Source organism: Anabrus simplex, chromosome 4, assembly GCF_040414725.1.
Source record: "Anabrus simplex isolate iqAnaSimp1 chromosome 4, ASM4041472v1, whole genome shotgun sequence".
Taxonomy (NCBI): domain Eukaryota; kingdom Metazoa; phylum Arthropoda; class Insecta; order Orthoptera; family Tettigoniidae; genus Anabrus; species Anabrus simplex.
In genome coordinates this window covers 228,210,577-228,237,856 of record NC_090268.1, presented here as the reverse complement: position 1 = coordinate 228,237,856, position 27,280 = coordinate 228,210,577, and the positions used below count along the sequence as shown (strand labels likewise).

The 27,280-nt window shown below is 37.4% G+C and overlaps 1 protein-coding gene across 1 annotated transcript in view; it reads right to left on the bottom strand.

Annotated features, from left to right (window-relative positions):
- Positions 1–1,413: 1,413 nt before the first annotated feature.
- Positions 1,414–27,280, bottom strand: part of MED15 (mediator complex subunit 15) — a 203,022-nt gene continuing 177,155 nt past the window's right edge. The window contains exons 12-14 of the mRNA XM_067145398.2: positions 23,887–24,059; positions 20,525–20,627; positions 1,414–7,131 (exon numbers count right to left, since the gene is read on the bottom strand). Of these exons, the coding sequence (XP_067001499.2) occupies positions 6,799–7,131; positions 20,525–20,627; positions 23,887–24,059 (609 nt within the window). The 3' untranslated portion in view covers positions 1,414–6,798. The remainder of the gene's footprint in view (positions 7,132–20,524; positions 20,628–23,886; positions 24,060–27,280) is intronic.

Here is a 27,280-nt window from a genome sequence, read left to right as displayed (position 1 = left end):
AAGTTTTGCAAATTAGAATTTAAAAAATTTACTAACAGCATTTGTTTAACTATTGACTTTTCATTCCCAATAATGAAGGACAATTTTTTAATTTGGTTTTTTCAGTCACATCCCAAGAGCTTTGCAGTCATGTTGGATGGCAGATAAAGATAATTGCACACAACAGATTTAAAAGGTAAATAGAACCTTCTCTAGGTTTTGATGAGTCACAGGGTTCTACGAGTACGTTTAATTTTATTTATTAACAGTACTTACAGACAAGTGTAACTCATATAAGATAATTTGCCTAGATGGGAAGAGAGGATCTGTAGACTGGATTGCATCCTAGGCAAGTCTGAATAAGAGTTTTTCCTTGACATATATGATATAATGGTAATTTTTACAATGTTCCAGGGCAGATTCCTCATTTATGGTCCCACAAATGTATATATGACATATCTTTTCACCTTCACAGACAATACATTAGCACAGCCACTTCTACACGTCTGCTAGGAAAAAAAAAAGAGCCATGAATGTTTTTAGACTAAAAAAAGTATGGTATAAAGGTTAGAGTTTTGAATCAGCAGTTAGAAGCCTGGAACTCCCAGTGAATATGATGGAATATATAAGTTTCCTCATGAAGTAAATGATAATGGGATAAAACTTCACCAGCAGATCTGAGCACAAGATCAGATGAGATGGTTGCAACTACAGGCAGGTAACATTGTGTACGTGACACAGAAGACCTTTGGGTTGCTGCAGAAATGAGAGAATCAGAATTCAAGATCAAATATCTGCAGAAAAGTATGCTAACCAAACTCTGAAATTAAACAGATTTTATATTTGGTTCACTGGATTCAAAAGAAGGTGAAGAATGCAGAGAGCTCATATTTTATTATCAATACCAAAAGATGAGCAACTGTCAAAAGATGAAGATGATGATGATGCTTGATGTTTAAAGGGGCGTAACATCTAGGTCATCGGGCTCCTGTCAAAAGAAACTTTAGTACAAATTATAAAGGCATATCTGAGATTCAATACCTTGTAAATATTTACACATTTTAGTTTTGTAAAGAATTGTAAAATTAGCCTTTCCATACACTGTCACTTTGATAGTATATGAAGAGAAGGTATTAAAAATTAGATAAATCATTATCATATTCTGTTCAGAAAGCTCTTAGAACACAATACATTACATTTGTATACAGTGAAAAACCTTTTCTGACCCTGCCCCGCCACCCTCCAATGCACAAGATATGTACATTTGTGATCAGTTGTGCAGAAAGGGATCTAAAGTAGGATTGTTCATTTTTTATATTTTTGTGGTTCTAAAACTGGTATTCGATACTAAAAAAAACCACACACACACACACACACACACACACACACACACAAAATCCTTTCAGATGCAATACTTCATCATCATCATCATCATCATCATCATCATTTCTTCACTCCGGCAAGCCGGGTGCGGTTTTGTACGAGCCTCCTCCAGTTTGTTCTATCCATCCACAGATGCTGCTCATATATATGCGACACCAGTTCACATCTCTAATTTCAAGGTCCTTCATTATCTGTTTTTCCCAAACATCACGTGGTTTTCCTCTTGGTCTCTTCCCAGGAACATTGTGGTCAAAGTATGTTCAAGGAGTCCTGTGAGGGTTCATTCTTTTCATGTGACCGTACCATTGCAATCTCTTCACTTCTAGAGTCTCCAGCAAGCTTCTTTCCAATCCAAGCTGTTGTTGGATATCCACATTCCTTATTTTATCCATTTTTGTTTTTTGTAAACAAGAACGGTGGAACTTCATTTCTGTTGCCTGAAGACGACTCTTTGCTGGTGCAGTAAGTGTTGCTGCTTCCAGTCCATACGTCAACATTTTGTACAAGCTGATCTTGGAAACTAACGGAAATGTTTTATCCCAAAGTATTTGACGTACAGCGTGATAGAATTTGGAACCTTTCTGTATTCTGTTACTAATCTCTTGATGTATGGTATTGTCTGATGACAGAACACTACCTAAATACTGGAAGTTGTCTACAATATCCATCTCCTCATCTCCAATTCTTAGATGAACAGTTGGAGAGTTTCTACTCATCACCAAGCCAACTGTCTTCGTTTTGCTGATTTTGAGACCTAAGGTTGTAAAAGCTTCATGCCAGAGATCTAGTCTAGTTTGTACTTCCGCTTCTGTCTCACCCCATATCATTACATCATCAGCAAAAACCAGGGCATTAGTTGTTGGATCCTTTCTCTTAACCTCTTTTAAAACTTTATCCATTATGATTATGAAGAGAAGAGGTGAAAGACAACTTCCTTGCTGGACTCCACTCTTCGTTTCAAACCAACCTGACCTTCCATCCTGGACCTGGACACAACACTTGGTTTCATCATATAATTGTTGTACTCATGCTATGATGTCATCTGGCACTTTCTTATGTCTCAAACATTCCCATATGTGGCTGCGTGGTACATGGTCATATGCTTTCTCGATGTACAGAAAAACAGTTATAAGTGTTTTACCTTCTTCCTATACTTCTCATATAGCATTCTGGTGGCAAAAATGAGGTCTATAGTTGATCTATGAGGTCTAAATCCATGCTGTTCCTCCTCAAGTGTAGGTTCAACATATTTTCTAATCCTGCTCTCAAGGATGGATTAGTAGATTTCGAGGCCATGTGACAGCAGAGTTATACCTCTGTAGTTGGTACATTTCTTTCTATCACCTTTTTTCAACAATGGTATGAGGACTCCTTGCTTCAGAAGATATTACTGTTGCCATTCAGAAAACTGTATTTTCAGGAAAAATTACAGCTTTCACTAATTTTCTTACCAATTGTACAAAGTTTTCATGACATTGAGTGGCAAAGGCTATCTGCTGTGTAACTTAGTTTGTTAAGAAGACCCATAAGTAGCGCAATAAGTCAAAACATAGAAATACAGTAATATACACCCTAGACACTTTTGTTTATCTCTTCTGTAAAATTTCCATTGCCGACTCAGGATCTCTTTCTTTGTAACTGGTCACATTTGTGAAATTCTTACACTGAACAGTATACTTGTTTCTATAGAAATAACCCAGATAACCTGGGGTTCTCACAATATATTTAAGGTGACTATTTAGCTCATACCTCCAATGACCAATCTGGTACTTCAACCATCAATAACTGTCCGTTGAAGTTTTGTGTTATCCTTCATTCTATTGCATCTATGTTGACATATTATATAAATTCATCAACACAGAGCACTGAAACATCTTCAATAATACATTTGACCACCGACCGCACGATCAACAGGATATAACTGCATTATTCTGATGAAGCCGGCAGTCAACACATTGAGAGACTGCGACCTAAGAGTTTCGATGTAAAAATAACACAGTATATTTTCAGGCTGAAAGTTTTTTTCTTTGTATAGGTTATGAATACCTATGTATTTGATTTTTAAATATTTATGCACTTTTATTATCATAACTTATTTAATTTTGTAGTTATTCACTAAATAGTCAAAATAAATAGAACTTGAACTCCAGATTCTCTCTGGATAAATTCTGGAGCTCTCGTTACATTACTACAGGTAAAGTCTCTGTTAAAGGTCATAATTCAAGTGTTTACTGGAATATTTCTTTAAAAAGTACCTTACTTAATTTAAGAAAAAGTATGAAAATGCTACTTACAGGCACAAAAGTAAATACAAAATAAAACAAGACCAGTCACAATATCTGCTTTAGATTTTTGAGGGTCTCTCTCCACTTCTCAACTATATCTCATATTTCTTTACAAAAATCTAATCTGAAAGATCTTGAAGTTAGTCTCTCAACAAAGGTAAGCGAATAAGACATTTTTTTGATCTCTGAGTTTCATTTATGAAAATGAAATATAGGTCAGATAGTGTCTCAAGAAACTAACTAAATCACAATTACAATTTTCCACCACCAGTGAGCATGTATACAGTAGAAACTGGTTTATATGTAATTCAAAGGGAACAATTTGAAGTACTTATTTTTAACTCAGAACTACTTGTAATAAAGTTTGTGCTTAAAAAATATATCTTTGTAGTGAAAAAATCTTACAATAATTTTATTTTACAGATTTTCCAACTTATGTTCACAACAGTGACACTATAAAGGATCTTTGTTCACCGAGATATTTTTTTTACTGGAATAATTCTTTAAAAAGTACTTAACTCAAAAAAGTATGAAAATGCTACCTACAGGCACAAAAATAAATACAAAATAAAACAAGACAAGTCACAATATCTGCTTTCGATTTTTGTGGGACTCTCTCCACTTCTCAAATATATCTCATTTTCTGTCACTTATTATTGCTGTAGACATACCAATCAATTATCTGCATTGATGTGAAAATGAATAGTTTTATTTCCATGTTTTGTAGAGTATGTATCCTGTAAGCCTACTGAAATAAAAATTCACCTTTCGGCATTTGTCTCTCACTTTGTATATTGGCACCACTAGTGCAACAAGACAGAAGGTCGTTTGGGATCTCTGGTGACGAGTTTGAATGCCGCTGGCGGCGCTGTTATCAACTTGAGCATGTCAAAACAGGGAGTGATGATTCACGTCAGTACTGAGAACTTGTGTGTAAAACTTTGTGACATTAGCTGCAACGATGCCGAAGCAGTTGACCATTACTGGGAGGACTACATAAAAGCCCTTTCTGATGCTAAATATAGTTATTCTGCAATCTAAGGAATGTGGAAGAAGTGTGATTTCTTGATATCAAAGAACGAGATCAGTGCTGTTTTGAACAGAAAAGGCAAAGGTAGACATATTTCCAGAGGGCAAAAAACAGACAAATCCATGACCAGCCAGCAGCTGTACACCAGGAGTGCTGAGGAATGTGAAGGCCCTTGACTCAGGTGGTAACCCTGCCCACCAAAGGACTATCGCATGTAAGCTGGGGATGTCTGTTTCAACAGTTAACACCATAATCGACAATGCCCTGCAATTAGAGTTCACAAGCTGTTGCCTTGTCACATTTTGGAATGCCGCACTAATGCAAGAAAGCTGTGTGAAGGCCATTTGGGAGAGGACACATGGAAAAATGTGATGACATTATTTGGTATTGGCTTAACGTCGCACCGACATAGATATGTCTTATGGCGACGATGGGACAGGAAAGGGCTAGGACTGGGAAGGAAGTGGCCGTGGCCTTAAAGAAGGTACAGCCCCAGCATTTGCCTGGTGGGAAAATGGGAAACCACAAAAAACCATATTCAGGGCTGCCGACAGTGTGATGACATTAGATGAGGCACATGTGTACCTTAGTGATTGTAAGAAGCCCCACTCGATTTACTAGCGCCCTAGAGAAAAAAACAATTGCATAAAGAATGCCAGGAAAGCTTTCCAAGGGGTTTCATGATCATTGCTGAATACTGCTACAATGGCAAGTTAACCATTCGCCGTGTTGCTAATAATGTGAAGATTAACTCTACCTGCTATCCGCAAGAGGTTTTAACACCCATTTACAACACAGATATCCCAGCATTGTAAGGGAGGGCAAAAAATCAGGTATGGGTACATCAAGATAAAGCATCCAGCCACACCTCTCGTTCGACTCATCTGTTCTTAGAGAGAATGGAGATGGAAACTGGAATCCATGCAATTCCTTTTACTGACATTCTGGTGAAGGCCCCCAATGGGTCACCCATGGACTTCTGTGCATGCATTTGGACTCCTAAAAGGGCCTTAGGAAATAGATGTCATGCACTATCAATGGCCTTTCAAAAGCCTGTCAAGAGGAGTGGAATAAGATAGACATGCTAGCTCTGTGAAAAAGTCTGCCAAAATGGAAATTACATTGTTGGGCTACAGCTAGAAATGCTGGCTTTCCAAATGAGCATGGTCACTGGTGAATACATGGCTTTTCATAAGCTAATCACCATTAAAAAATATCCCCAGAGATCCAGAATGACCTTCTGAATGACTTCTGCTTTTCCTTTCAGCTAGTCCCATTCTGCTGTGCGATTAACATACCTGTCGCGAAGAACGGAATAAAAATAATATAGTATCTACAACTCAACCTGGAGATTGAAAATATGCTACGCATAACTTAAATGAGAATTATGTTTCAATCATTTATGTATAACTCAGAAAATTATTATATGAAATACAGCACGGTTTTGCCAGGACTCCTAAAAACTTACACTTAATTCAGATTTACATACAACTAGGTTACATGTAAAACAGTTCCAACTGTAATTAAAATAATAAGCAAATAAACTGGGTGTACCAAATAATTCACAATCCTCCAATTCATAAAACCCCACAAAAAAATATATATTTAAAAAACGTGTGTATACTGTTAAATTATGAGCCATACATATCAAAAATAAGTCCATACCCACTTTACTACCGTTTGGCAATAAACCGACCATAAGGAAGAGTTGTATATCAAAAGACCCCACAGTAATTCTAGCGGAGCTTGAAGTATTTTGAAACAAACATCAATATCTTGTTTCCATTCACTCTTATTGCTTAACCTGCTCTTCTTTCAAGGGATACCACAGAGAGGACTGAACAAAAGACTGGACAGCTCTGGTAACAAAATGGAATGTTTCTGTGTCACAAATAGGCTGGATGAAATGGCAACTGTAGTAAAAGCAAGATGTTACTAACACTTTATATGATTAGACCAGTAGGCTGTGGGCAAAGAAAGGGGACGAGGTCTGGTAGACAATAAATCCCTGCATTTGACCAATTTACTCCACAGCCATGAAATGACACTGGCCACACCAGGGCTTGCCAGTAGCTGTATTGGCATGCATACATCATTCATGGGCACTGAACATAATCCTACTTATAGACCCATTAATACTGTAGCAGCACACACTGGGGTTTGTGTGGGAGCTGAAGCTTGCCGCACACTCATTTCCCACGTATCCAATAACTGTGAAACAGAAAACCGGCTTGGTAGTTTCCGTATGCGAGAAACAAGAGCTTTCTGTACGGCAGAGAGGAACTGTGTTGAGCTGTATTCATGAGGTGCCATGTGACAACGTGGCGGACTTTGAGGGTAATCTTCAGGCACTGATAGAGATACCGGCGGAACACACGGCAGATGACGATCGTCTAACCAGCATATCAGTTGTACAGAACGCGATCCAGGTTGCTGTGTTGGATCCAGACTCACCTGTACAATAATATCACACAAAAATTAAACAAAAATAAGTAAAAAGAAATGAACAGGTCTAGTATACATGGTGTTCTGAAGAAAGAAAGTTCCAACATTTAGAGAGTAGGTAGTATGCATCCAAAAAGAAAAAAGGAAGTCTTACAAACATAGGTCCTAAAAGTGAAATAACTTTAAAAAAAAATACTATTTGCTTTATGTCGCACTGACACAGGTAGGTCTTATGGCAACAAGGGAATAGGAAAGTGCTAGGATTGGGAAGGATGCAACAGTGGGCTTAAAGCACAACCCCAGTATGTCTGATATGAAAATGGAAAACCACGGAAAACCATATTCAGGGCTGCCAACAGTAGGATTCAAACCCACTATCTCCCGAATGCAAGCTTATAGCTACATGACTAAACCTGTACAGACACTTGCTCGGTGAAATGAGTACACGTTCACTCAATACTGTTCCAGGCTGAGTGGCTCAGACAGTTGAGACGCTGACCTCCTGACTCTAACTTGGCAGGTTCAATTCTGGCTCAGTCCGGTGGCATTTGAAGATGCTCAAATACGTCAACCTCGTGTTGGTATATTTACTGTCACATAGAAGAAATCCTGCAGGACTAAATCCTGGCTCCTCAGCATCTCCGAAAACCATGAAAAAGTAGCCTAGGTGGTGAGACAAAGCCAATAACATTATTATTATTATTATTATTATTACACAACACTGTAAGGGCAGCATATCTTCTATTGTGGGCTCTTTGGCAAGAAACAAATGAGGAAACAGAATGTAGTTGTTTGTAATTACATGTTACACAGCATACTTATGTATTTTTATCATGGATACTTAAGCAGACAGCAATATATATAGTTTGTAATATATAAACTTATTCTATACTGCAGTATTTCTGTGCTAGTCGGGTAAGTTATTTTTAAATCTGTTGAATCACAGCAGTTTTTATTGTAACAGTACTAATTATGTCATGTCTGTATGCTGTAAGGCCAGAGGAAAAAAAATCATTAAACAGAAAATAAAAGAGTATAGTATTACTGTTACAATAAAACAGGCTCCGATATAACAGATACAAAAATAACTTAAACCCTCAGCGCCGACCTCTATACGTGGTATAGACCCATACATGGTTTCACATTTATGGCTATAGCGCGAAGAGCTTTGGAGTTACTGATATGCAAATTGTCTTGTTTCCAAGAAGACATTTTCAGGTTTATCAGTGTTGTAAATAATAATTGAAAAATCGTTATAATGTACTTGTTTTTGCACGGATAATTATTTGTCAAATAAGTCTGAGCACTAATTTCTGCTTTTTTCTTAAAGTCTGTTTGCTTCATTCTTTCCCACAGAATAAAATAAAGAAATGATGATCTGAGAAGTTTGTCTTTCCACGCGATGTTCTTTGCTCTATTTGTACATTGGGAGTGCGGTTTATTTATTATATTTGTCTTTATTTCTCAGCTTGTAATATTTTCGTAACTCTCCACGAGCGCTGTGTAGGCATCAGTTAGTGCTGCTTTCTGTCATACGATACGAGAACCAGTTGTTCATGGTATATATCTCGCTTGAAAGACTATGTCTCGACCTTTCATCTGAAATATGTATCGAGTTGGTTTGTTATTCCCCTCATTCAGTTTCGTCCTGTTGCTTTCGGTCTCGCTGCAGCTTCATCAGTCCGTGTGACGCGCCGCGCTCAGCCGTGGTATGACTGACAGTAACGTGCTTGAAATATTGTATAATTCAGATGAAAGTTTAGTCGGAAGTAGTAGTGACAGTATAAGCAGCAGTGATAATGAAATAGATGATGTAGCAGTGGTAAATGATGAGAGTGACGATGAGGAAGAAACAGTACTTGGAAATTTCGTGTAAGAGACTATAGATAATTATACAGGTCAAAGAGAAGTCAGGTCACAGAGACAAATATTGAGCAATTACCTTATCGGGTTCAGCTGGTGAAAGGTTTGTTTACAAAATACGCTCGTTCGGGAGGGGAACGAAATATTCAAGGCCGGCGCGAATCAGATAATACAGTTCCAAGGTTGCAGCAAAGATATTTTATCAGGAAATTAGCACCCAAGAGTTGGAAATCCAAACCTCAGAGACATTGTATCCTGTGTTCAAAACACGGCAAAAAGAAGACGTCAATGTACTGCTGCCAGGAGTGTGATTTGAGTCCCTGTCTCAAAGAGTGCTTTGAACTCTATCACACGGAACTAAATTACTAAGGAAATGTGAAACAATTATGTAATTATCTGCATGTACATAGTTCTGTCATAAGGAATTCCAAATTTCCTGAAAATCGGGGTACTCTTATACTTGCAGTAACGCTTTAAGTGAATCGATGTATTTCAGTCGCGCATAGTTGAAATCTCATCCGGCCGCAGGGTAGGAAGCTATTTAAATGGCTGCGACGCTGAGGGGTTAAGCTGGTATAGTTAGGGCTTCCCAATCTCAGCTTGGAAAAAAGAGGAAACACAGCAATCTCAGAGCGGAAACTTTAGGCGTTGAAAGAAAATGCCAATACATAATTACATACAAAATACATAATGTCCTGTTAAGATATTAACCCCCCCCCCCCCAAACATTGTATTACAATTGTATTTAATCTTAATCCTTCACTTCCACACAAATTATTTCCAGTGTTACTACTATTTTTCACTGGAACATATCTTCCTCAGCAAATCTGGTTTAAAAACCACATATTTATGAAAATCTCAGCATGAATAATGCTTAAGATTATATTTTACAATCAAAATGGTTTTCATTGTTACCACAAACAAACTACAGTAGACTTCATTTATATGGACATCTAAGGGACCTGATACCTCCCCTAGCTTCATAGAACACATTTACAAATCTAATGGCTTCTAAAGCATCATTCACCGTACGGACAGGCACTTTCAGTCATTTCTTCTTCTTATTATTATTCTTCCTCCTCTTCATGGTCACTGTGGCCATTATTCTTCATTTCACTTACAATTTCATCTTCACTTTGTTGCAACTTTGTTTCACGCTGACTGAGAGTATCACAGTTGGTTTCTCGCAGAAATGCAAATAATGGTAGATCATCACTGGCGTCAAACGTATCTTCAGTTTCGACGGCATTTATTTCTTAGGCTGATGAGATTCCGGCATGGTGGAAACGGTTCTTGATAGTTTTGGTAGTGACCCATTTCCATGCTTTTGTAATGCATCTGATCGCATCTATCAGTGTAATAAAATAATCCTGCTTTCTCTCATGCATTCTATCATTTTCAACAATCTCAGCAGTGGCGTGCGGTGAATATATTCATTACCCTAGCTGCAAAGAAGTTTTTTAAACATAAACAATCGTAGCCCCACTACACTCTCTAAATTCAACATTACCATTTTATAAGGCTGCATTTTTTGTGGAATGGTCTACCTGAGAAAGATATATTTTCAACCACGCGCTCGCACATACTTCCAAATTGATATTTATGGCAGTGACGACACCATCATAACTTAATCTATAGCAGATTTTAAACAATGTACTTACAGTTTCATCTGGTGACGTTTCGTGATAGTACAGTCATGGTTTTCACAAAAATACACTGGGACTAACCATTTGTTTTTCACTTAAAAAGTCTAATCTAAACTAATCAGCAAAATTTAACTGGTATTTTATAGTCACTGAAGTTTTATAGTTTCACTCGCATACCGAGTGTTGGTGCATCAACGACAAACGAGGGCAAATATTTGTCACGACGTATAACACACGTTATATTCATGAACAATGCCACAGAACTCGCGAAACCTTCACCTATAATACAAGAGGAACACTACAAAAATTCACTATATACCACCATCACAAACAACCATTTGCGCTTAACTCTGTGCTCATGCTGGGCAACCTAAATATTTTACTGCAGCTATCGGAACACATACTCTACACGTGCTATCAATGAATTGCTCGAAAAAACTGTATACATGCCAAAACCCAAGACTAAAATATATTATTCTATATTACAATTGATTTCATATACTGGCTCTATTTTTATTAGCAAGATGATGTGCAAGTGGCTATAGTGTTAAGATGTTGATATTTTTTCTTGCAGTCTCTAGTGTGTGGCGCTGAAGACTTTGGGTGTCAGGTATTAAAACTAATACCCCTTACCTAAGCCAGCTGCCAACCCAGAGCAGTGGCATTTCAATAAAATCGGCAAGCCAGGTCTACAGGCCTTTCGTTCCTTTCACATCCTGCATGACAAGGTCGTTCCAAAGAGGGTGATAGCCCAAGAGAGAAGAGCATTTTTTATAGCAGTGCTTGGGGAGGAAGTGTCAACGATTCCGAGAATTAAGACGTTTCAACAACACAGCTCTTCCAATACACGCGAAATAGGCCGGGGCGACTCTTAGCCACTTATCACAGAAAGCAAATTAACATAATTCTAAGCAGCAAATAATAATCGGCAATGCTTTACACATTGCAAAGAAGTTGAAAAGTGATAGAGAGCAGTTTGTAAGACACAACAAAAGCATTCATGCAAGCCAGCATTCCTACAGAAAAACTGGATAACCCTGGCATGAGGACATGGATGATTATAAAAGGAAACATAAATATTACTGTCTTTCTTATAAAATACAACGGTATTAGTAGGCTTATTGTAAATAAATTGCCTGGTTGAGTAGTAATAATGTTTTTGTCCCACTAACTACTTTTACGCTTTTTGGAGACGGCGAGATGCCTAAATGTTGTCCTGCAGGAGCTCTTTTACGTGCCAGTAAAACTAGTGACACGGGGCTGACATATACCACCGGACTGAACCTGCCAGCTTGGGCTCAGAAAACCAGCACCTTAACCATTTGAGCTACTCATCCCTGGTTGGGCAGCACCAGCATATCCATGAACATCTTCCAGGGCTATACGGTTTTGCAAAATGCAGTGAAAGCACATCTGGTACAGAAGAAGAAGGTAGACATTGTTAGTGAAGTTTTAGGAGGTATGATAGAAGACCACAGTGAATTTGTGTCAAAGTGTTCGCAAGCGTTATGGTTTCCGATGTCCAATGTGGTCAACGAAAGGGGCTTCTCTGTTTACACAAAGATACTTTCCGACTGTCACACAACTCGGCATCCTGATAATGTTGAAGCCATGCTTAGTTTGTACTTTAGAGAAAAGTAATTCAAAATGTAGGCTATGTATAAATTCATATGACAGGGCAGATCACCTAACTTCATTTCGAGGTAACAGTGATTTATATGCCGGTATTTTTTTCTATAAAATTTTGTATAGTAGTTCTAAGATTTAATAACAATTGAATACATTACAAGAGTTCATTTTAAAACCCCTTATCACAAGATATCACAAGAAACAACAATCAGTATGGCAATTTATTTCATGAAATACCTACCGAAATAGTGTCAGTTTTAACACTGAAATCAGTAGTTTTATTTCACCAAAAAATAAGGCCCTTAGTAACGACAAATGGCTGCTATCTGTTTTCTCACTTGTTTCTAGCCGAAGAACTCACAATGGAAGAAATACTGGTCTTACAGTGATGGTAAACATCTACTCATTTCTCAGAAGATATTAATTTTAGGACCCTAAATTTACAGAATTTTTTTTTTTCTTATTTTGATTGCACACTACCTCTTCTCTAAATATTGGAACTTTTCTTTTCTGAACACCCTGTACAATTGTAGGAAACAAAGCAAAGTTGAACTGACACTTCAGAAGAAATTCACTTTGTCTTTAAATAGCAAGATGCACATCATAGGACTTCTTCCTGCAGGGCAATTAAATTCTGCTATTATAACTTACTGATACCAGGATTTACATCCACATGTATGGGTGCTCATTATCTCTTGCTTAAAATAAATTACAAAGGCTATTAGAGAAGTTTTGAATATCACTTTATTAAATAAAAATGTATAAGAGGAAGTTACATTATGAAAATATGTTGTAACAGGCAAGAAATCAAGTTTTGTGTTGAACCAGATTGCAAAGGGGACTAGACTTACTTATTAAGCTTGAGTGGCAATAGCAGCAAGGTAAAAACTATACAAATCAATTCTGCACTAGATGTTTTAAACTCTAATGAAGAAGACATACAAGCATCATCAATTCCTGGAACACTTAAAATGGAAAATTTGAGACATTTCAAGTAAACTCCAACCCAGCATTTTAAGACACTATTTAAATTAACTCTGAGTGCTTGAAAGTTTAAATCACTTTGTGAAGTTGAAACAAAAACAAAACAAAAACAAAACAAAAACAAAAACAAAAACAAAAGAGCACTTGCTTTTCCCCCAAATACATTTAAGAGCAAAATGACTGAAGTTGAAGTTTCTGTAAGTTAGTTTTTCAAACTCTCTTTGTAGGTTTTATGTACAGCTCATGTGCAGTAGACTAGTACTTGAAACTGAAAACTTCTTATGTGGTAACATACGGTAGAAGCCTGCTATAGCAAGTACGGCATGTAACGAAAACCCCATTATAATGACAGTTTTTGTCTGTCCCTTCAAAATTCCTATATTAAACTGGGTATTATCCTTTGGTTAGGGTGAGAGCCCTATCACTGACGCATCCGTTATTACGAGCGAGAAAAAGTGTGCGATTTTTTCCGCTATAATGCTGCATGCAATCTTCGGTATTGTTTACTTGCTATGTCCACTAGCGAGCTCTCTCATTGACATTCGAAGGCAATGGTGGAGTCTATTAGTAATATCCGTCGACTGCTGTTCTCTAAAGAAAATTCTAAATGAAAGAGGATAACATTTTTTTGTAATAAATGCATAAATAACGTGGCCGATAGCAGTTGTTAACTCGTTAAAAATAAAGGCTGAAGTAAACGATCTCTTAATTTTAATGTTATATACTGAAATTAGGTAAGAATGTGATACACCTCAAGATACGACAGAGTACATCACTGATTTCGGAGGATAGTTTATATTTTCTCATGTCTAGTTAAGTATCGAAAAGGTTATTCCCGTGTAAATTTTAGCGAGGAAGTTATCATTTCTCTACACACGTTCGAAATAAGTTTTTCATGATACATACACGGTTAGGTTAGGCGACGCCGTTTGAAGTAGAAAACGGCAATGTTTGCCACAAAAGCCCCTGGACTGATACCGTATTTCTCCAAAACCAAGCCAATTTTTTCTCAGAATCTCATGTGAATAATCAAGGGTCGTCTTGCATTCGCGACCTAACAGTAATGAACACCACTGGTAACTACTGCAGGAACCACGGTATTTCTTTTCACCGCCGCGCGCATGCACACAAAACACGTTGACAGTAAACTATCATCTCGTACATTGTTAGCTGCGACGATCTGTTGTCACAGTGACTGTGTGTAACATCACTGGATCTCGGGAAATACTGAAGAGTGAATGACATTCTATTAGCCTCTACACAGTCGCTTCTCAAATCTGCAGAATGGCATAAAAAAAAAGTGAGCCTTGAAATTCTTAGAAAGGCCATGGCTGCTCAGTAGCAGAGTTATAACGCGTCTACTGTACCTGATGCTTAGTAAAATTAAGTTTTATAGATAGTAGGAATATTTTCGCGATGGATCGTTGTATTGTAAAGATACGTGGAACAGGTATTTTCAACGGGTTCTCATCGATGTGAGGCCAATTTTAAGTAAGTGGTTATTAAACACTCGGAAGCGTAGAATAATTGTGCAGCCTCAAGAAAATATGGCATAGGCCTAACTAAAGCCAATATTCGGCATTAGCGTGAAGACAAAGATAGCTTAAAAATGCGTACTGCACAATGCATTCAGTAGTCTGCAAAATGGGTGCTTTAAAGAAGTCGAAGATGAAATTGTGAGGTATGTGCACTTAAAACGCAAGGGTGAAATTGCCATTGCAATCAACTTGTTCGTTGACCTCCGCGATTGGGCATATACATCGCTACTTCAAGTACGACCCGAATTCTTATCTTCAAGAAATAACACTATGCATATGCGTTTTTCATTTGTTTCCAATATTGCACTTTTTAACATTTTTCTCCTCACAATTGTTTTTTACATCAACTGTTCTGCATCTCTAAAGAATTTACAAAATCCTATTAACATTGATATATACCTCAATTATATAAACTTGTATTATATATTTTCGCGACTGAAGCATTTGCAGGCTTGTTCTTTAAACTATTCACCGAGTTTCGTCGGCATTTAAAAGTACAGTGCCGACATCCCGTATGTTGCGCTGATCTTCAGGAGCTAGCATCTTACTTTATTTAAGCGACTTGTCTTCGACTTCTACACAATTTTGGGACTTCAAATTTATTCAATTATGTTGTGACTTCGCGCCTGGCAGGGTTTGCAGGCTTGTTCAATGAACTGTTCACCTCTTCTCGTAAACATTTCAAGGCACAGTGCCGGACATTGCATGTGTTGTACTAATCTTCAGGGACTTGCGCCTTGCCACATAAGTGACCGATCTTCGACTTCTGGATTTTATGATTTAAAATTGTGCAGTGCTAATCCCTATTGTCTTATATTGCTTGTTGAACTGCTTTTGTGAAAGACATATCCTTTAATTTTGTTTTCCTATGCACTGTTTTTGTATTTTTAATCGACTGATGATGACCCAGATTGGTGGTCGAAACCGGTACCACTTTTAACCAAATAAGAATGTAACATTACATTTCTTATTTATCTGTACTGAATAGGTTGAACCACTTAATTTCTTGTTTCAATTTAATTGTGATACAGTACAATATGGAACATTATGACATTTTTATCTTTAAAAGTATACTTTTACATTTATTTTTAGAAGAGAAATAGATATACTTGAGAAATTTTGAAGGTAACCTAATTGTAACAATGATTTCTTAGAATTATCAGTGAATCCCTTAAGGCTATTATGGCAATCCCCCGTAACGTAACTGGCAGAGACATGTGCCACCAGAAATTAGCGCCAAAAACGGGAATTGTTCCCCTAGCTCCAAATATCAGACCCACTATGTCGATTTCCTCTAGCTGATATTTCTCCCTGTAGTAAGTAGTTGTTGGTAAGTAAATATTCCTCTTCTTGAGGTTAACATCTGAGGGCTGCGACTTATGGGGTTGGTGATGTAACCTGTCTTTTTATTCTTGAAAGGAATAAATACCTGAAAACCATGGTCTTTCAGCATTGTCACAATTAACGAGCGAATGTTATGACGACGCGTATTCCGTAATAAATCACCATGAGGACAAGATCCCAGAACATGTGCAAGAGTTTCAATTTCCTTGAGGTGCGCCTACAAAGGGAATCGTTCTGAAATCTTCCTGGTACCGATCTAATTGTTGAAATGTTTGATGTCATCTTAATTGCTTCACGCCATTCACTACATGATAAGTCTTGATAGTCTTGAATCTTGGAGTTGGCAGGAGTATATTCATTGTATAAACATATACTTCTTCCTTTTTGCTGCCAGTTACTCCACTTGCTGAATGCCCTTTCAGTACTCTTCGCACTTTCCTGGCATCAGTTATTTGTAGGCTTGGATGTAGCAAATTGTCAGATGGAGGGACATTGAGGGATTGTAGTGAGAGAGCTATTTCTTCTTTCAGATTTCTTGTAGCATGGATGTACTCGTCACCTGAGCTTAATAGTACCTTACAGGGGTTAATGTGCTGAAGATGCGCTTCCCAAGTGGTGCAGAATAGTCCCAACACCTTATATTTTTTCTCAGTGTAGACCATGCCATTAGGAATGTCTGCAGATATTTGAAGAATTTCCTTAGGAGCACTTCGTATTAGTATGTCTGTATCAGCAAGGAACTTTTTCAGAATTTTCTCTGGCTTGATAGTTTGGAATGCATATATGAGAAATGGGCATATAACTGTGTTTACTACTTTAAATTTCTGACCAGCATATAATAGTGGAGAAAAAATCAATTTCTCCATTTTATTTTGTAATTTTTTAAGCTCCTGTGTAGGTTGAAAAATTATTTCATTCGAAAAATTAACTCCCAGATAGCGGATTGTTTCTCCATGTTGCAAACTCTATTATGTATCATAGCTCTTAAATTCAGCTGGGTCTTTGATTAACTTTCTGCGTTCGATGCAGATCACCGTAGATTTCATTGGGTTGATATAAAGCCCTATTTCATGAAATCTCCTTGCGACTATTTTCGAGAGCTCAAGTGCTGCTGTTCGAGTATTTCCTATGACAACGAAGTCATCAGCAAAACCCATGATCATTAAAGGTGGAAGATGTGGTACTAAAGAATATCCACAGGGGCTTGTGTGAGAGAGTCTTCAGTTAGTTTGTTTAAAATATGATTTGTTGCTAGGTTATAGAGACAGGGAAAAAGAGGTGAGCCCTACATAACACCCCTTTTTAGGCTTAAGGTGGCTGTCTTTCCATTTACAGTTTCTCTTTTTGTAGTGTTTCCTGTCTGGAGATTAACTATTAGCTCCTTTAATTTCTCAGGAATTCCTAATGTCCTCAAGGTCTCATGTAAATGATGGTGCCCAATGTTGTCAAACGCCTTTCTGATGTCTAGAAAAATCACTGTTAGATCAGTCTTGTTCAGTTTTGCAGAATTTAAAACCGAATCAAGTGTAGAAGTATTGATATGTGTACCTGTTGAAGATATAAATCCACCGTTGTTGTGGATTAAAAGCAATGTATTCTCTTAGGCGTTTATCAAGAGCTTGCTTGATTACTCTCCTAACAGAAAATATTGTGAGTGGTCTCCAGTTTGCAATGTCATCAGCGGCACCTCCCTTGTGTATAACAACGGTTCTTGCCTGTCTAAAACACAGTGGTACCTGTCCTGTTTGAAGCATACAAGTGGCTATTGTAGCAATTATCTTGGAAGCTATGTCACTTTTAATAGCTCTAACAATGATGTAATCAGGTCCAAGTGAAGTGTCCACCATAATTCTACTTGTTGCAAGCTGTATTTCATCTTTAGATATAAAATCATTAAACGTGTCATTGTGAAACATTTGTGTAGCTTCATTAACTTTTGAGGGATAATTTTCTCTCATGAATTATTTTCATGTCCTAATATTTCATGGAAATAGCCATATACATGTTGAGAATTAATCTGACATCTTTCACTGTTTTCATGAAGGACCATTCTAACTGCTTCCCTACGTTGAGTGTGGAACTGAAATCGAGTTACCTGATTTAAATATTTACTTAGTCTTTTTTCTATGTCCCTATTAGCCGACCTTTGCGGATTTGAACTTTGTATATTCTTCTTCCGTATTAACATACAATTTCTTCTTACTCACCTCGTAAAATTTCCTTGCTGGGTGTTCAGGCCCAGGCAAAAAAGCAATAGCAGTGGACAGAAACTTCGGAAAGTCTTCTACAAATAAGAAAAATTCAGAATCATTGATGTCACTTTGTAGCTTTTCCCTCCATATCACCATTTGCTCTTGGTAGTACGAGTTATGTGGGTTTTGTTTTCTTTTCTAGATTCATGCCCTTGTTCTGCAGATGTTCCTAAATTTATTTCAGTACTTGGTGGTTCGATGCCCCAGCTATCCGTCTATTCACTAGCTGTGTTTGGTGCTCTTTTGGATGTGCTTTTGAGATATGAATATTGACCCTCCGAGTGGACTTAACTTAAACAGTTGCCCGCAATGGTTTACACACAGGCTGAGAGGAATTACTTTTGTCATTAACCGAAACATTACTTCTGTTTGAATCATCCATCTCAATACATGATGTGTCAGCAGAGGTATATAAACTTCGGTTAACCTTATGATCACCAGCTGATCATTCGAGTGCTATGGTAACTAAGCAGTGTAAGTAAATAAACAAATATGGCTTCCCAGATTGAAGATACACATTCAACTTGAAAAGATTATATCAAAAAATATGCAAACGAAAACACACAAAACATAGTATTGTATAAAAATCAATATAAATAACCACAATCCTATTATGCTGAAGAATGCAACACATAATCAGTTCCTTTTTGTCGATCAACTCACTGATTGTGTAAAGAGGAGCAATAGGAACATCACTATGGCCAACTGGTTCACAAAAGTTTCTTTAGTTTGAAACCTACTACCAAAAAAAGCAACCGACTATAGTAGCTACCATGAAAGGAAACAAGAGAGAACTGCCAAAAGAAGCAACAGACCTTAAGTTTCAAGGTCAAAGAACCGGATCGTCCCTATTTCTCTTTGATTAAGATAAAACGCTGGTGTCATACAAGCCAAAGGTTAATAAAATAGTAATCCCCATTTCCTCAATGCACCATTCTACTGTTATCGATTCTGCTACAAAGAAACCAGAGATGGTCAAGTATATAACATGAAAGGTCGAGCTAACTGTCTAGATCAAATGAGTCAACACATGGATACAACTAGAGAAACCAAGAGATGACCACTATGCTTCTTCTACAACATGACATATATTGGGGGCATCAATTCCTTCATTGCCTACACTCACGATATGGACAGAAGGCAGCAAAAACCATTGGCGAGACTAAATTTCACGCTGAAGCTGCAAGCAGCAACTTACTGAACCACGGCAACATGAGCATCTTCAAATTCCCAGGCTGAACAGTAAACTAAAATCTCCAATCCTGGGAGTCTTAGGAGAAAAAGAACAAGCCACTGTTGAGTTTGGAAAAGAAGGACCAAGGAAGATGTGCCACTACTGCGGATGGTGTAAAAGAAGTACGGCCACTACTTACTGTGTATGTGGGAAGGCCATTTGCAAAGAGCATCAACGGAAGACCCGTCTTGGTTGTACTAACTAAAGTGCTGACATTTCCTGTGACTAGGATGTTAATTCTTCCCAGGAAAGTCACGTGGACGAAGTGGTATGTTATCATAAATCTGAAAATCTTTAGAAGATTCAATTAACGAACAATTTTGAGCGATGTTCCTTCAGTGTTGTTACTAAGATTATTTTTTTATATTATTACTATTGATTGTCTTAAGAAACAAATGTTTTAAAGTCTAACAGTAACATTATACCTATATCTAGTAAGAAAAATACCTTCTAAGACGAGCATGTAACACAGTATCTAAATATTTTTTGTGGTGTTGCCATATATACCGGTATTCAATTACGGATTATTATTATTATGACCTATGGTTAATATAGTACATTAACAACATTAGCAAGGGAAGTGATGTTTTAAATACTGTCCCACAAAAACTTTTCCAGTAGGAAAACTAATTTTCAAAACAAGAAGAAACTAACTTTTTAGTAGTTATTCCATTTTTTCAAAATATTCATTCTATCAGTAGAAAGTTGGCTTAGTTATCACTGTAAAGCTTTGTAAATAACCAAGAATAACTGAAATTAAAGATGATAAAAAAAGAGGATATTACTCTGTACACTAGAACGTAAGGGGATATCTTTTTAACAACTTGTAAAATTTACGAATGCTAGAACCAAGCGCCATCATAACAATGCTACAATTCTAGTGCTAAACAGTTAAAAAGTTATAAATATTACCTTAAACCTCTGATCCAAACGAGCTATTTCTCCCTGGAGAACTTCAGGTATATCATTTGGAGGTTCTTCAACTTTCTTTTTCTTCAAAGGAGGAGGAAGCATTCTGTAACAATGAAGTACTGTCAGTCACACATTAAAAAGTTTTGATGGTAAGTTGCTCTTGAAGACAACATAAGAAACATTGAAACTAGTTATGCAGGTTCTCTGAACTGTAATGAACCTGTATGTTTGAAAGGGTTACTTAAGTTTTCTTTCCTATGGTGTTAACCTACTACAAAATGAAAATATGAAAAGAGAAATAATGCGACAATAAATAAATGCACAGGTTTAATGCTCCATCTTGAAAAAAGTAAGGCAGGTATGTAAATAAGGTACCAGTATTGCATTTATACATTTTAAATTAGTTCTTTAGTCTAACTGATCAGTAAGCCATGCACAATTCCTCCTCTTAAATGGGACAGCCTGACTGTGTAAAGACACACAACATGTTAGATAATCAATAGTAGACGCCGCACCACCCAATACTCACTACATCCAGCTGCACGCGGAATGACTGTCATTCTTTTTCTCGCGGTCTTCTAGCTGAGGTCGTGAGTACATGCTCAGGCGGTGTAACAATGCTGCCAACCTGTTCATTTTTAAACTAAGACTAGTGACATAGGACTGACAGCAGTGCATTCTATATTGGGCAGAGTGGAAAAGCTGAATTAATTTATACTTTTGGTCAGTGAGAAAGCGATTGGTCTGGATTGGTTAGGTCCGGCTAGTGACAAAGCGATTGGTTAGTTCTGGTTAGTGACAAAGTGATTGGTCTGGATTGGTTCGGTTGGGGTAGTGTCAAAACCATTGGTTTGGGTTGGTTAGGTCCGGTTAGTGACAAAACCGTTAGACTGTGACCAACAAAAAGGGGGTCTGGGGGGGTAACCCTGTATCCGCCACTGCATTAACGTATTATAGTAAATTATTGCTGTTATGTATTTGACATTGTTTCTTTCATATTGTTTTTTTTTTTTTTTTCAGCTGGGGTTGGTAATGCAATCTAATTATCAACATTGATGGCAATGAAATCGCTTGCTGTTCACAATGACCAATAGGAATGTAAGTAGCTACTTTTACATGGACGATGGTGGGTGCTGCTCTTTATTAGGTTATAAAAGTAAATGTATTTCTGGGGACAGGATGGTGGGTTCCTAGACATCGCAATGTACACATCTCTTCTCTGAAAGAAATTCCAAGTGGTGGTGATGATGCTTGTTGTTTAAAGGGGCCTAACATCTAGGTCATCGGCCCCTAATGGTACAAAATGAGACGAAATGCAATGACAATTTAAAAGTCCAAAATTCATCCACTGACCAGAATTTAAAACGTGATGATGAAGAATGAATAGACGAATATGAATTTAAAACAATCAGTGGATCCGATCCGCAATGCCTCACCTTCCCAGAAACTATATTACTGACCAAGGGACCGCTTCTAAAGTATAATCCTGAATCAAGGATGCTTGTTGTCTAAAGGGGTCCAAAATCCAGGTCAACGGCCCCTCATAATGGCAGTCAAGTAGAACCATGGTATTTGTCATGTTGCAGTACTAATCAAAAGTAGCATAGACTCATGATGTTCCACACATTATGGTATTACTCATAAGTATTGTACGTCGCACAGGTAACGCAGACCTATGGTGTTTCTCGCATAATGGCGCCACTCATAGGCAACGCAAACTCATAATGTTCCTCACCTAGGTGTACTAATCACGGGTGCCGGATTAAAAGTTCAGTGGTGTTCACGCAACATTAGTACCAGGGTTACCGCTTGCATCGTCATAATCTACGGGCGGTATGACTGTCCTATATTTAATATCTCACAGATGACTCATAGACAATGTAATCGAGCGAAGCACAACACTACCAACCACTCTACTTAGGCACTACACCATCAGTGAGGAAAGGGGGTCTGGGGGTGTAAGCCCCCAGGTTAGAGCCGCGAAGCGGCCTTAGGCCTCTAGTTACCTGGGGAAACGCCATTGGTCTGCACTGGTTAGGGTAGGACCTGGACAAGACTGTGCTTCTTTACTTCACGGGATGGCAATGCTATGTGCTTCAAATCATTAATGGCAATGACGTCACAACGCATTTTATGACAGCCAATAGCAATGGAAAATTGCATGCGCTACTCTTCATTAGGTTATAAAAGTAAATGCACTTTTTGGGGTGGGTTGGCAGGTCCCTGGCTATGGCAATGGACACATCTCTTCTCTAAAAGGAATTCCACTTAAGTTTTTTATGCTTTATTCTACATCACCTCCTTATAAAACTTGCATGAACATGGCTGAACTTTTACCGGTGCCGGTATTCTGGCGCTGTTGCTCATATAGTGGGTACTAATCACAGGCAACGCAGACCCACGGTATCTCATATAGTGGTACTAATCACAGGCTACGCCCAGACCCATGGTGTTTCTCACAATGGTACTAATCATGGGTACTGTAAAACCCATACAGACTCCCATTCTGTTGCTGCTAATTACAAACCTATTGTGTACCTAACATAGTGGTACTGCTCGCAAGTAAAGGTGACCTATAGCGTTCCCCGTGTGATAGTACTAATTACAAGTAGTTTCATGGTTCTATTACAATCATCCCTTGGTCGCCCCTTTTAGTTACCTCTTACGACATGCAGGAGATACCATGCGTGTATTCTTCATCTGTGTCCCTCACCCACAGGGGGTGGAATTCCAGGCAAGATTTGCATTATTTTTACTTCCTTGTAATGTTACCGTTAGATATAACATAGAACAGCAGATGTAGATATGAATCCCAAAGGTATAAAGTATTTTCAGGTCAGTTCTGTTTGGAATAGGTTTCCAAATATGTAGCCAAAATTTCCATATTGTTTTGTGCACCGCCGTCTCAATCCTATATACTGCCTGCTCTATGCTATGCGGTTAACATGCTTCTAAGTGTGAGCTCTTAATGTCGCAAACCTCTGCTAGGGGCGCCGTTAACGCACCCAACTTATTTCCATACCCTCGTTGTGGTGTTCCAGTGCATTTGCACTGAGGATTTGTGTGTGTATCTCTGGTCGTAAAATGATGAATTGTTGTGTTCCTCTCTGTATATCATAGCAAGAAATCTAAATTCTTCAGGTGTGCTGTGGGTGCGGTAAGTGCTGCTGTCTGCAATGTCGCTGTAAACGCAATTCTCGCGGCACAAAGCAGGCAGTATATGCAGATTGAGACGGTAGTGGTTTTGTGATAAATATCACTGGAAAGATACAGGTTCCACAAAAGTTAGGACATAATTTAGGTCTTTCTTCTTCTTAACCAGTATATTCAATAGCAACATGGATAATATTGTAAAATCTTACTTTATTTCTGGTCCAAAAAGCGCCTCGAGGCAGGGTCCAAAGGTGCGCTGAAATGTGTGATTAACAACAGGACTCTGCAGTGTAGCACTTACTGCATCCAGCAAGGGATTGAAAATATGGTGTTCCTTCAAAGCAGCAAGATGAGTATTTTGGGGAGCAACACTACCTTCTCCCTGCAACACAGTAAAGGAGGACACAAAGGATTAACAACTTAAAACTGTAGAGAAGGTCAATGCAGCAGAATATTCAAATTTCAGCACATGATTTTCATTAAACAATGATAATATGTGCACAAAATACTTTAAAGTAACAAATGTCTACAATTCAATCATTATTTAATGAAGGATTAAATGTAAATTTATAAAATTTATGAACTGGTATGTTTTTGCAGTACTTTGCAATCTTAGCATTGTGATTTACAGTAACATACTTTAAACCTGTGTTGATGAATTCAAATATAAACAATGAAGGTATACTTGCTTATACAAAGATATGACTACATCCTAGGACTCAGAGTTCAATTGATAATCTTCAATCACAATATGAAAGGAGGAATCTGTGTCCAAAAGTGGAGACTTACTCTTTCTTTCAAATTGATTACAATTGTAGTTTATCGGTAATATTGTCAATGTAAAGAATTTGCACTTAGTGAGGACGGAGTGTTCAAAATCATTCAGGGTGACCAATTAGTAGACGAATAAGTTTGAGTGGCGTTTATAAAAGTAGGAAAGATCACAATATGAAGATAAAGTTGGAATTCAAGAGGACAAACTGGGGCAAATATTCATTTATAGGAAGGGGAGTTAGGGATTGGAATAACTTACCAAGGGAGATGTTCAATAAATTTCCAATTTCTTTGAAATCATTTAGGAAAAGGCTAGGAAAACAACAGATAGGGAATCTGCCACCTGGGCGACTGCCCTAAATGCAGATCAGTACTGATTGATTGAACTCTAACTTCTGTGATATATGAACTGAAACTTGGTAATTTTTAAAATTCCTAAATGACATACTTAAAAAAATTCTGTATTAATCTAAGAATCCAGATTGTTTTCAGATTTCCCATAAATCTGAATTGGCAATACTGCCGTTCTGAAATTTGGAGCTTGACAAAAATCACAAACTCTACGTTCTATATGAAGCATTTATGTTTTAAGTATTTTATCTAGTAATTCTGCTATTTGACTGCATATTTCTTCATGTTGTCTGACATTTGATAAGTTCAGATTACTGGAAAATGTTGAATAACTGTATGTTCTACAGAGCACGAACTCCTACCCAATACATGTGGCATGAGTGTGCTCAAGCCTGGTAATGCAAAGATTGCCTATAATTCATTCTCATCATTAGTGGTAATAGAACACTTATCTAAATAATGGCTTCATCTCGAGATGCAACATGTTAATATCTAAGAAGATTGAACTAGAAATAAATCTCCACTATAACCTGCAAAATAATTCTTGCCAAGCCCTACACCACAGAACCTGGAAGAAATACTGCATATTTCAAGCACCTCATGACAGTTACTCAAGACAACTTTCTACACCTTATGAATACATCAAGTACAATCACATTCAGTCATACTATCACACTTTTCAGCAGCATTAACTACAGCTTGCTTTACCCCATTCTTATAAAGTATTTTCAAAAACAGTATACATACACTAGTGGACATAATTCTGGACACTTTTTGTTATTTGTTGGATTCAATCAAATATCACAGAATAAATACTTACTGAGAGTATATAGCTGATTTTCTTCAGTTGTTTATGACACCATACAACACTGTTACTTGTTTATGACAACTAAGTAATGTGCATGGGCATTGTTGGTTTTATTGCAATTTTACTCTCATTGTTATACACCAATATTGATAAGAAAAGAGTGGGAAAAAGTTAATCATTTCTTGAGATTGATTAACTGTTGTGTTGCAGAGACTGTTTTATACTGTGGAATTAATTAATGCTGACCTCACATAATGCCTGTGATGGTGTGTACTTCAAATTTCAACCTTAAATACAATCACATGCCACAATATTACTTATGCATTACATTAATTTGCTTATAACCCCATCACCTGCCAAGTCAATCAAATCAAATCAAATCAAAATCTGTTTATTTGCAAATGAGGTGTCTACTTCGGTGGCAAATGGTACACTAAAATACATTATTGGCAGGCACTAAATTTTAAATTAACAAGAGAAGAAAATTTTCCTAGAATACAATATTATACAATTTATGCTAACAATTTTTTCTATTAAACACACAGCCCATCCTTAATAAATTTATATTGTTTACAAAAGTCTACTTATTATATCTCCTGTACTTACAAACATAGTCAACTCATATACAGTATGTGGAATTACTTCAAATAATACTATGCAACTGGTATAAGATTAAAATTTACATTGCATTTTAAACTTTTTTTTTTTACCCATTTTGGAACCTAAGTAGCATAACGACCTGCTGCGTCTTAACCAGAGCCCCTTTTGCCACCACTTTTCAGAGTTCCTGAAGGGCCTTCACAGCTACCATAGCGGTCCCAGGGCCCTCCGAAGTTTCCACTGTACTTCACCCCTACAGGCAGTCCCCTACTTTGGCTGTCCAAACTCCTTAGACCAGGGGATGGAATTAATTTTTATTCACACACATTTTTTATTTACAATAACCTGCACTGGTCAAATGCCTCCTAACATTTCATTTATTTTCTCTGTTGCTGTTTATTCTCTTCTTGAATATCTGTACAGATTTCGGAAAAGGATCAAATACTACCCCTGGTAAACTGTTCCACTCCTTCACGCCCTTCCCAATGAATGAAAATTTACCCCAATTGCTTCTGCTAAAATTCCTTCGAATTTTATACTTGTGGTCAGTTCTGCCGATATAATTATTTTCCAACTGAAGTCTCTCACGGATATCTCCCTATGCTGCTTCTCCTGTATAAGCTCTATATAACCCTGTAAGTCTAGTTTTCTCCCTTCTCTTACTTAAAGTTTCCCACCCTAGTTCCTTTAACATTTCTGATACACTACTCTTTCTCCTGAAATCCCGTTACAAATCTTGCTCCTTTCCTGCGCACACTAACTATTTCTTTTATTAGGTATTCTTGGTGAGGATCCCAAACACTGTTTGCATATTCCAATAATGGATGAACCATACTTAAGTAACTTTTCTCTTTTAATTCTTTGTTGCATCCTTTAAGTAGCCTCATTATGACATGTAACGATCTGTATGCTTTCCCAACAATGTCATCCACATGACCCTTCCAGTGTAAATTACTTTCAAATCTCACACCTAAGTATTTGCACTTGCCATCTTTTGGGATAACTACCTCATCCAAAGTATATTCAAATTCAGTTTTAAAACTCCTGTCTGTAAATGTTGTAACAGTTGA